We start from the raw sequence: 12,871 nt of genomic DNA on the forward strand, positions 1-12,871 counted from the left end.
GGCGAGCGGACGCGGTCTCATAAGAAAAATGGGAGCCCAGATATTACATAAGTACCGTGTAATCTTTAGTCTTATGCTCTACATTTTGTCCTGTGGCTTTGATTGGAATAAAAACAGCTGGCGTGGGCAAAACAAAAATAATCTTTGTAATAATAATTGTTCTGCTGCCATAGACCAGTGCATATATTATTTTACAGTATGGCATGGTTAAGCATTTGTTCTAACAATAGCAGCTGTATTAAATGCACACTTTGTGTTATGAATATACAAGTTTGAGTACATAATAAACTCCAAATCTGTACATTTATACTGCAAAGTGTGCTCTTTGATTAAGTATAGAACATCAAAGCACGCCAACTGTTTTTGTAAGATACGGTTTACAACTTATCTCCTGATAGATTCTGATGGCCTTCGATTGCTACAACTAGTTTATTATAAAACTATTATTTAGAATGAAGCTAGCATCTCCTAGAATCCTTTCATTCATGACTCATTGATCTATTATTTCCCAGCTCTGATATTGTTCCTTTCTTTAATAATGAGTACGGAGTTTATGCCATTATAGAGGGTTTCAAGAAGATAGCAGATATTGATCCGTTATTATTCTTCATTTTGTGTGTGGGTGGTTCCACCTGGATGAAAAATTGACTTAGTCTTCACTGCGCTTTTTTCGGTCCTAAAGAACTCCAAGTAGCACAATCAGCTCTAATAATAAGTTTAATTGGACAAAATACACACCTTGTTAAAATAAAAATGAATAAAAACCTTAAAGAAAAAATAACTCTCCTGAGGCCAGATGTACTAAGCATGAAAGGTGGTCAGGTACTTGTTTCCTAGCACGGCGCCCATCGCATCGCAGACCATAAGGCATATGATGGTATGCGATGCGATGTTACGCGATGGCAGCCGATGTTATACAATTTTAAATTGTATACCATCGCATTGTATGGCATATACAATGGTATACGATTTAAAATTGTATAAGCACCCTAATGTGTGTTTTCAATGTTAAATGTGCCCCCTATAGGATAATTAATTGTATAAGCACTGTAATGGGTGCTTACAATGTTAAAAGCACCCCCACTATCAACGCCAACCCGAAGCGTGGCGAGCCCAGCGGTATGCATCCTCCGACCTTTTCATACCCCACTATCCACGTCGGCGTGGAGTTGATTTTATATAGTCTGGTGAGCCCGAAGCATGGCAAGGGGACGCGGAATACATGTAAAGTAATACGCGTCCCCTCGCGGGGCGCACTGGGCTCGGTGGCTCGCTGCGCTCGCCACACTATATAAAATCAACTTTACGCCGACGTGGATAGTGGGGTTATAAAAAGGTCGGAGGACGCGTACCGCTGCGCTCGCCACACTTCGGGTTGGCGTTGATAGTGGGGGTGCATTTAACATGGTAAGCCCCCATCAGGGTGCTTATACAATTTTTAAATCGTATAGGGGCTTATACAATTTTTAATATCGCATCGCATCTGGTGTATGGCATGCGATGCGATTCTATGTCATACGACTTAATATCGTGGGCGCCGTGCTAGGAAACAAGTACCAGTGGTCACAAATACCAGCTACAGCACCACCCCCACCCTCCCCCGAGGCATTGCTGCGATTCACCCATCTATAGGGAATTGGTGATAGTAAGGCAGGAACCTTTTGGAAAATGGGGGTTTTACCACATTTTCCTTTAGTACATCTCCCTCTGAGAGTGTTTTTGGAAACAGCTTTTCCTGTTACAGTCCACTATGCGGTGGATGCTTAGTTGAAAACAAGTTTACTGTAACTGATCCCATATTACATGTATATAACTGAATGCAATCATTTGTCTGTGTGCAGCCTTCTACGCATTCTTTGTGAGTGGACAACACATATCCACTTACTTGGTTTTATTGTCATTAGCACACACTTGCAAATGTCCTATACTTAAGGATGGAACCATTACTTTATGTACATTGTGCTACAGTGCCAGCTGGTCAGCCTAAAGCCAAAGTCTCCTTCCCACACCACAAGCATTAGATCCTACATGCTAGCTGTATAACCTTCATTACAACCATACAGTACACGTGTGTTTAGCCGCATTACAAGGAGATGGAGCAACATGTGCATTAGCCTAGGGCACCTGGAACCTTTCATCAGGCCCTGACCTTAATGTAGTGTACACACGGTGCGATTCTGACTAACTAGTCAAAAGTGAATAGAAATTAAACGGTTTTCAGCCACATTCGATGCCAATTCGATCCAGATACTCGCAGCCTAGTGAACAGGCCAGCAATGCGCACCGAAACCCCCTCCCCCCCATATCCCCTCACTAGCATGCAAAGGGATGTGTACGAAAACACATCCTCTCACATGCAGCCTAAGGGGAGACAAATCATTCCGAATTATTTGTCTACACTTTGGAAAGAAGTCAGTCTAAACTGACTTCTATTTCCACCACTGATCGCCAAAGAGGGCGGGCATCAACCCACCTGCTGGGAACGCCCAGCGTCTTCATAAAATGCTGGGTGCTTGCCTGCTCCGGGCCCCTGTCCGCCCGGTGAGTGTGAAACTCGCCCAAACCATTTGCTTCTGGGCTTTGTCAGCTGGCAGTCTGTGTGAGGTGGTCACCCTAGTCTCTATATGCTATAGCAGTGGTTCTCAACCTCCAGTGCCTCCCCAACAGTGCACGTTTTCCAGGTCATTAGACACTGACACATTTTAAGCATGTTAACATCACAGCTGGCGCTAATTCTTTCACCTGTGATTCTGTGTGGGGACCTGAATAACATGGGCAGTGGCGTAGCTACGTTTTGGGCGCCCCCCCGCCGTCGCCGCCCCGCCGAGCACCCCTACCCCGCCGCCCATGCAAACCCCCCCTCAATCCCCCACAGCCTTACCTATCGCGCTGGTCCCGGCGGCTCCGTTCTTCTGCTGAGGACCACCAGAAAATGGCCGCCCCCATACAGCAGACAGGGTACTCTTTACCTAGCACGGCGCCCATCGCGACCATCGCATGCACTAAAAAACGGGTGCGATGCGATGCCCGCGATGGCCGCGATTTCCCATAGGGACCAATGTTAAAAATCAGATTGGTCGCGATTTTAGTGTTAAAAGTCAGATTGGTCGCGATTTTTACATAGGAATCAATGTTAAATGGGCCACAGAGCCCTAATAGTCCCCCTGAAGTGTGAAATGGCCCCCACAATTTTTAACGCCACCCCACGATCAACGTGAACCCGAAGCGTGGCGAGCGGCGGCGGTACGCGTCCTCCGACCTTTTCATACCCCCACTATCCACGTCGGCGTGGAGTTGAGAATAGAATAGTGTGGCGAGCGCAGCGAGCCACCGAGCCCGAAGCGTGGCGAGCGCAGCGAGCCCCGCGAGGGGACGCGGATACCTTCACAGGTAAACGCGTCCCCTCGCGGGCTTCACAGGTGTCCGCGTCGCCACGGACACCTGTGAAGCCCGTGAGGGGACGCGTATAACTGTGAAGGTATCCGCGTCCCCTCGCGGGGCTCGCTGCGCTCGCCACGCTTCGGGCTCGGTGGCTCGCTGCGCTCGCCACACTATTCTATTCTCAACTCCACGCCGACGTGGATAGTGGGGGTATGAAAAGGTCGGAGGACGCGTACCGCCGCCGCTCGCCACGCTTCGGGTTCACGTTGATCGTGGGGTGGCGTTAAAAATTGTGGGGGCCATTTCACACTTCAGGGGGACTATTAGGGCTCTGTGGCCCATTTAACATTGTTTCCTATGTAAAAATCGCGGGCATTGAGCCAATTAACGCTAAAATCGCGACCAATCTGACTTTTAACATTGATCCCTATGGGAAAATCGCGGGCATCGCGTCGCACCCATTTTTGATTTACCCGCGATGCCCGCGATTTTTTACCCCCGACGCCCGCGATTGTAATCGCGGGCGCCGTGCTAGGTAAAGAGTACCGCAGACAGTTTCAGAGAACTGTGTGCTATATGGGGGCGGCCATTTTGTGGTGGTCCTCAGCAGAACGGAGCCGCCGGGACCAGCGCAATAGGTAAGTCTGCGGGGGATTGAGGGGGGGGGTTTAACTATAGCACTGCAGCCCCCGGCGCCCCCACATGCACAGCGCCCCCCCGCGGTGGCGGGGGCTGCGGTGCTATAGTTACGCCCCTGAACATGGGTACTGAGGACCAAGGTTGAGAACCACTGCGCTAGTGGACTTAAGTTATCTGGCTTCTCTAAACAGAATGCTATGTAATATCCGACTAGAAGAACATACAACTAAAATACTGAAATACACATAAATGCACTGTAACACCTCCAGGCCTCTCACCGTTTACTTCAGGGCTGGAGTGATAGGGATTACAGTTGACTTAATTTTTTTTATGCAATGATGGAACACAAATGAACATGTTAGAGGGCATGTGGTCCATAGAGTATAACCATAAGTGCTATTCATTATCTGGACCAAGGGGTTTGCCAACTCTGTGTTGCTTGAATAGACAGAAAAACACGGTGTGCAGGAGGCATTTCTACACATGGTTATTACATTTATCCTATTAAATTATTTTTTCTTGCATACATGTTCACTCTCTGTTTCTCCGGAGAACAGAACTCCACAGTAAGTGGAATGTTTGGAGATTAATGATGTGGAAATCCAATGGTATTACAGATATGAAATTGGTGAGGTGCAACAGAGAGTACACCAACCTCTGGAGAGCAATTACCCCAGTTATAGGAGTGTCTTTTTGATTAAAGCTTTTCCATTTTGCTTTCTTGTGCTAATTCGGGAGCCCTTCACATAACATTAAAATAGCACAACGGCTCGGTTGTGTTGAAAAAACCCTGAGACAGTCAGACAAATAGACACTGCACACAGAAGTGTCAATCATCAACATCTCACACCTACCCTTGATAAAACACTCTTTGAACTCACTGTTTTTTTTTTCTCTTTAATAGTATACACATGAGGTGAAGATTTGGCGCAGGGACAGAAAGACATGTGAGGTCACAGCAGAAGATGTGAGGTTATAGGGTGGGTTATGTGGTGCCCCCACTCTATTGTCCTCTACCCCATAGTTCATAAGAAAGGTTAAAAAGTGCACCATATATTGCCCATAGTATATAAGTGTGCAGAGATGTCAACATGACACCTGTTTTGCTTAGCTATCCACCCTGCTTTCTATACATATAAAACCCTTCTGATCTGTTCTTTCATCTACTCATTCACTCCACTCATTCAAACTGCTCACGATTTATATTTTATTTTCCTGAACAACCAATCATTATTGCCCTTTCCATTCTTTCACTCAACTCTGCTCCTTCTTTCCCTTTTTTGGCACATATGGTAGCACAGTCTGGGTGCTCTTGTCGCACACAGTCTGAGTACTGCAGCTCCTGGTACCCCTCCTGACTCCAGCAAGTGCCCCTTTACTGCTACGTATAGCAGTGCAAGGGACTGCAGCTCTTGGAGGGTCCCGATGAGTGTCCTGGCCATATGGGGGGTCTTCACTGTCATCACAGCAGAGTGCATGGTACAGAACTTTGTCACTGAACCTCACCCGATCTCTGGAGCCAGGGGTTCTTGTTGGCTGGGGTTTCTGTGGTGGGACAGGGGTTTCTTCACTAGAGGAGTCTGGTCCATTGGGAGTGGCTCCACCATTAAGTAGCCTGTAATCAGGAGGACGGTCTGAGCCATCTCCGGAATCAGAAGGAGTGGATGCTTCGAGAAAAGAACAGAATTCCCAACTGTCTGAACTCAGGAAATCCAGAGGTCCCAGATCACACAGCGGACCGCCTTTCTCACTGCTGGATGTGCTACTAACAGTTCCAGGGGTCCAGTCATCAGCGTCCAGCTCAAATTCAAAGTCAGAAGTAAGTCTGTCTATCTGCTCCACCACCTAAAATATACACAGAATTGGTTAAGGGGTTTGTGTTCATGATAGAGAAGTACCTATGAAAAATATGCCTAATAAGAACAGTACAGCATCATATTATAGTTGTTTCTATTACAGTATCTGTTCCTTCTCACAGAGCCATGTATGTATGACATAGATAATTGATGTAGAGAACATGGAAATAAGTGTAAAGGTTTGCACAATAAAGGTCATTCAATGCTCTAATGTACGTAAGCATGGACAGCCTTCTCCCATCTAGCTGTCAGCAAAGTACACCTTGCATGACATTCAGTTTTATTGTGAGCTTCATCCACTCTGGTATTAGATTAGTCCCTGCCATTCATCAGATACTCACCTCCCAGGCACTTGACTCGCTGCTAATCCTTTGCACAGATGAACACAAAATTGAAGTTGACTGATTTTGACACATAAGCGCACCGATTGAATAATGCCCATAACAAGTAGTAAATGATGTACAGTATAGGCACGATTCAGACCACGTCGATGGGCAGCAAATGTTCGAAGCCCAGCGGTCAGGTATATGCCACCACACGCAGCCCCACATGAATGAAATCTGACCCATGTGCACAGCTGAGAATGCACTCGCAACCATGCACATAGGGAGAAAACCATTCAGAGTCACTCACCATCTAATGGATTCCCCCTGTTCGCAGCTGGCAAGTAAGTCTAGACTTATTCAGTGCTGCACAGGCTGCGGGCAGAAGGAGGCTGCTGATGATGTCAGCAACCCTCCCTCACAATAGCAGGGCGCCGCCTACTTTCTTCTGGGGCACTCCACCGGCTTGCAATCACCTTGCATACGGACAGAGAAAGCAGCCCGTAGGAATGGATATGAATCAGGCCCTATGTCCTTTCTCCAACCATCAGTGGTAGAATTGTCCATGTTTAACTTTAAAATCACAAGGTGACATGCTAAATAATTAGGTCTCCCATAATTGTAATATGGAAAAAACACAGACTGTAGCATGACAGTTAGGAGCTTTTCAAGCTTAGTACATCTGTACCTCTGTGAGGACTGCTTATGATTATGATTGATTTATATTATAAGAAAGCAGACCGAGAGTCATTAAACAGACTGGAAAGCAATCAGTAGTTTGGGTTAAGAGATTGAGTGGTGCCGGTGATAGGTCATTAGCATAGTCAGGGCCGAAACTAGGATTTTTGTAAACCAGTGGAAAGGCAGTAATTTGGCTGCCCTTCCCTTCCTCCTTCCCCACCCCAAAAAATGTACTGAAATAGAAGTAATAGTGATACTGCACAAGATACCAACAAATTACCCACATCCAACAGTTCTATGCAGCTCCCTACCCTAACTTTCCACCAATATATGCCACTCACTACACCCACTGTTATATGCCATGTCAGTATTACCTTCACAGAGCTGAGCATTATAGATACTCCCTATACCCACAGCATCACCATTATAAATATTATCACTACTTGCCGGACAACATGACCAAAGGATGATGGCCAAGTACTTGCATACGTGGGGGGATGGTGAGGAGGCCTTGTGATTACGGGAAGGCAAAGGCAGAACAGAGGTGAGAGTGTGAGGCGCCATGTGTACAGGTAGAGGCAGGGTGGGGTTGTAGCATGCTGAGACACTTGTGGAGCTATCATCAGCTTGGGAACAGAGCTCCTGTTGATACGGCAAGCTAAGTGAAGGCGCTGCGGGTCCACTTACTGTACATCAGTGGTGTCAAACTCATGGCCCTCCATCTGTTGTGGAACTACATATCCCAGCATGCCCTGCCACATATTTTATATAATGGATTGCTAAAATTGGCAGGGCATGCTGGGATGTGTAGTTTCACAACAGATGGAGGGCCATGAGTTTGACATCACTGTTGTACATTTAAGTTTTGCATATGATAAATCGCATAGGTTTATGATATGCAGTCACTGTGGAAGCTGCAGGAGGAGGGAGCCGTGCGAGGGACATCAGCGGGCGGGGTATGCCGGCTAATAGAGAGCCAGGCAGAGTGACGCTGCGTAGGGAGCCGGGCAGGAGGAAGCTGTTGCGGTGCCAGCGGGAGCAGGGCGCCGGGCAGGGAGAAGACGCTGTCTGCCGGGCAGCGGCGGGAGCCAGGAGAAGCAGAGAGCACTTGAAAAAAAAAAACTACCATACAGATGACTAGGAAGCCATTGATTGGCTGAAACCTCTCTCAGCCAATCAGCGATTGGCTGAGAGAGGTTTCAGCCAATCCATGGCTTCCTAGTCATCTGTATGGGCGTTTTTTTTTCAAGTGCTCTTTGCTTCTCCTGGCTCCCGCCGCTGCCCGGCAGACAGCGTCTTCTCCCTGCCCGGCGCCCTGCTCCCGCTGGCACCACAACAGCTTCCTTCTGCCCGGCTCCCTACGCAGCCTCCCCCTGCTCACTCTGCTTGGCTCTCTATTAGCCGACATACCCCGCCCCCGCTGCCGTCCCCCGCACAGCTCCGGGGCCGAGCTGCACATAAGATTTAGCAAATCAAGTGCGATTTGGGCCTATTTCAAGGCCCGAGTCATCCGAATCGGGTGAAATCGTGCCCAAATCACATAGCTTATGGGGGCCTTTAGACCGCCTCCTGCTCAGATTATTGTCAGTGCTTGTCACAACTGGAAGCCTCCTCTCACAACCTACTGTTGGTGTTGGGATCACTATGATTACCATCATTAAGGCCGGCATTCAGCTGCTGTATATGTCTTTCTGTGCAGTGCATGCTGGGAGATACGTGAATGCGTAAATCTCCAAAGTTGCAGTACTCCTTGAAATGATAGTAAAAGTGTCAGCTATTTCATCAAGGAGGTGGGTGGTTCCCCTGAAATCGGTACCTGGTGCATAACCAACCCTCCCCCCCCACTCGTAGTTGTGACCTGGGAATAGTTCATGACATGAAAATGGAAGGGTACTTATGTATTAGCTGGGCGCCCAATTAGCATACATACGGCACTGTAGGGAAATCGCATTGCATGGCATGCGATCGCATTTGATTTTATAGGGTGCGATGCCATTTAATGTAGTATACACTTGTATGACATACAATGGGATTTAGGCACCCCCAACTATCCACGGCGCTCCGAAGCGTAGCGAGCGGCGGCGGAATGCGTCCTCCCGACCTTTTCATACCCCCACTATCCACGTCGGCGTAGAGTTGATTTTATATAGTCTAGTGAGTGCAGCGAGCCACCGAGCCCGAAGCGTTGCGAGCGGACGCGGAATACTTGTAACATAATTTGCGTCTCCTCGCGGGGCTCGCATCACGTATCTCTCCTTCCCCTCCCTGTGTCACTGTGACTGGGCTGTCGCCTGTCAGCCAATCAGAGCTCTGGACCGGACACAGCCAGCACTGCAGGAGGGTGAGTTGTGCTGCTTACTTCTGGAACTGTGGGGGCATTTATGTGTGGCACTGTGGGGGGCATATATGGCACTGGGGGCATATATGGCACTGGGAGCATATGTGTGGCACTGTGGGGGCATATATGGCACTGGGGCATATGTGTGGGGATTTGATATCTGGCACTGGGGGCATATATGTGGCACTGAGGGGGCATATATGGACTGGTGGGGGTGTATATACGCCCCCAAGGAAATGCTAAAGAAGCCTAACACCAGCTGGCAACCAGGATAACAGATATAGAACTCAAACATCCGGACGCGCTGCTCATAGTGCTGGGCGACTTCAACAGTGCCAACCTGATCCAAAAGCTACCGAAGTACAAACAGCAAGTCAAATGCCACACAGGGGAAGGGCGTACCCTAGACCACTGCTACACCGCCATCAAGTCTACTTACCGGGCCATCCCCCGGGCTGCCTTGGGCCTGTCGGACCATTGCGTAGTCCATCTTCTCCCAACCTACATCCAGAAGCTAAGGTCAGCCAAACCTGTGGTCAGATCAGTCAAATGCTGGACAAACTAAGCAAAAATTAAGCTCCAGGCCTGTCTGGGATGCACAGACTGGGTAGTCTTTAAAACTTCCACTACAGACCTAGACGATCTGACCGACACCGTGACAGCATACATCAGCTTCTTTGAGGACCTGTGCGTGCCAACCAAAACAGCACGCACCTTCAACAACAACAAGCCATGGTTCAGCGGTCAGCTCAGGAAGCTCCGCCAAGCAAAAGAAGAAGCCTATCGCAGTGATATAACCCTGTACAAACAGGCCAGAAACACCCTAACTTGGGAGATCAAGCTAGCAAAAAAAAAGATTCTCAGAGCTGGCAAACAACCTATCAACCAACGACCCTGCATCAGCGTGGAGAGGCATGCAAGCTATAACCAACTACAAGGTCTCTAAAACCCCCTCCACCTCGCATCAGAAACTAGTGGACGAACTGAACGAATTCTACTGCATCAATCCTATCACTGACCAGGGCAAAACAGCATGCCCACCTACCTTCCAAAACTGCCACCCTCAGACTCTCCGGGTGGACCAAACAGAGGTAGAAGGTACTGTATGTTCAAGAGGGTCAACCCCAGGAAAGCTGAAGGCCTAGATGGAGTGTTCCCATCAGCCCTTAAGATCTATGCAACTCATCTCGCCCCTATCTTCACCAGGATTTTCAACACCTTACTAGAAATGTGCAAAGTCCCCTCCTGCTTCAAAGGCTCAATCATTGTCCCGGTTCCAAAGAGCTCAACCGCGAAAGATCTCAATGACTAAGTTCCGATTGCACTGACATCTGTGGCCATGAAAGTTTTTGAACGTATGCTGCTGAACCACCTGAAAGTTGCGACAAATACCCATCTTGACCCCCTGCAGTTTGCCTACCGAGCAAATAGAAGTGTCGAGGATGCAGTCAACCTAGGGCTCCACCACATTCTACAGCACCTGGACTGCCCAGGCACCTATGCAAGGATACTATTAGTTGACTTTAGCTCGGCCTTCAACACTATAATCCCCCACATCCTGGAGCCAAAACTCCGATCACTAGGAGACCCAGAACCCACATGCTCCTGGATCACTGATTTCCTATCTGATAGGAGACAAGCGGTGAAAGCAGGTGCTTTCATGTCAAACACGCACACAATCAGCACCAGCGCCCCTCAAGGATGCGTCCTCTCCCCCCTGCTCTTCTCCCTCTACACAAACGACTGCTCCTCAGCAGAACAGACAGTAAAGTTTTTCAAAAATTCGCAGATGACACAACTGTCATCGGCCTAATCACGGATGGAGACGAGTCGGCATATAGACGGGAGGTAGATCGGCTGACAAAATGGTGTAGTAGAAACAACCTTGACCTCAACCCCCTCAAAACAGTGAAGATGGTGGTGGACTTCAGAAGGAAACCAAAGGAGAATGACAGACAAAAGTTACAAAGGGTGGTGAGGAAGGCAGAACAGATCATCGTGGCGGACCTCCCCACGGTCCAAGAATTATACCTAACAAGGGTCAAGAAGTGTGCAGGAAAGATCTCGGCGGACAAGCGACACCCTGGCCAGAGCCTGTTTGAACCCCTTCTGTCAGGCAGGCGCTATAGGTCCATCCCAGCAAGGACGACAAGAACCAGGAAAAACTTCTTCCCAATAGCTGTCCAACAACTAAACAACTCTGAATGCACCATATTCTAATTTGAACTGTTCTATTTACAAGAAATATATGTGATGTATGTTGTGCCCTTCCTATCTTCCCCAAGTGTTCCCTGCTTGATGCTGCACTGTTACCGAAAAAAATTCCAAGTATACGCAAGTATACCTGGCCAATAAAGATGATTCTGATGTGTGGCACTTTGGGGGCATATGTGTGGCACTGTGGGGGCATATGTGTGGGCATATGATATCTGGCACTGGGGGCATATGTGTGGCACTGTGGGGGCATATCTGGCACTGGGGGCATATGTGTGGCACTGTGGGGGCATATGATATCTGGCACTGGCGGCATATGTGTGGCACTCTGGGGGCATATGTGTGACACTGTGGGGGGCATATGATATCTGGCACTGGGGAAATATGTGTGGCACTGTGGGGGCATATTAGTAATGGGCATCAGTTGTGGGCATTAGTTGATTATAAATAAAATCAAGTTATGAAAAAAAATAGCCATTGGATCAGGTTTAATAGAAAACAAGATCATGTAAATATAGTGTATAGCCTGCATACTAAATTCATTTGTTTTTAATAAATACAAAAAGTATCAGCTGTTAATGACTATTGGTTGACAGTAAAAAGGTTGATCTATCTATTTACGGTATCTATCATTTCCTTTTGTATACTATCTAGTACTGATAATTTGAGAATGCTTTTTATCTTTTATTTACAATGTTTAGTGCCAAGGTGTGTATGTAATGCCAAGTGAATGAACCAAAGAAAAATCTAAATTAAATCAATGTTTTGGGCCAGATGTATCAAGCTTCAAAGGAAGCTTTTTTCCTCTGTGCAGGCGCTGTAAGTGTACACATCCTCTCACAGAGTAACGAGGGGATTTGGGTGGTGGGGGCGTGTGTTCAGTTCGGCAGCGCTAACCTGCCTTCTGGGATCTGAATAAACGCAGCCTAGTGAGCAGGTCTGAATCGGGCCTAAGTTTCCTTGGACGAACACTGCGTTTTGGGTCCTCGACATTGCACGTTTCTTTGTGCTTCTTCAAAAGAGCTTGAAACCCCAGTCTGCTTTCAATCTTTGCCTAGGAGAGACCTTGCTGATACAGTACAACTAACTTGAAGTAAATTTACCAAGATAAGAGTTCAATTGAAGATGGGATATTGCCCATAGAATGTGCTAATTAAAAATAATTAGAATCTGATTGGTTGCTATAGACAACATCACAACTTCAATAGAACTCCCATCTGTGTACTACTCCCTTCAGAGAACAGCACAAACAGGCTCTAATCAGAGTTGAAATAGAAATGGGAGGCCCCGTTGCACAATTGAGCAAGAAGACAAGCACATTAGAGTCTCTAGTTTGAGAAACAGATGACTCACAGCTCCTTAACTGGTAGCTTAATAAATGGTACCCACAAAACACCAGTTTCAACATCTACATTTCTACATTGTATTATGGTTACAGC

The 12,871-nt window shown here is 47.5% G+C and overlaps 1 protein-coding gene across 2 annotated transcripts in view; it reads right to left on the minus strand.

The window, feature by feature from the left end:
• Positions 1–4,901: 4,901 nt before the first annotated feature.
• INSYN1 (inhibitory synaptic factor 1) overlaps positions 4,902–12,871 on the minus strand; it is a 32,184-nt gene continuing 24,214 nt past the window's right edge. For both annotated transcript variants that reach the window (XM_083183580.1, XM_083183579.1), the window contains exon 4: positions 4,902–5,865. In XM_083183580.1, coding sequence (XP_083039706.1) covers positions 5,275–5,865 — 591 coding nt within the window. In that variant the 3' untranslated portion in view covers positions 4,902–5,274. The remainder of the gene's footprint in view (positions 5,866–12,871) is intronic.

The sequence above is a fragment of the Crinia signifera genome, chromosome 4, assembly GCF_055691185.1.
Source record: "Crinia signifera chromosome 4, ASM5569118v1, whole genome shotgun sequence".
NCBI lineage: Eukaryota > Metazoa > Chordata > Amphibia > Anura > Myobatrachidae > Crinia > Crinia signifera.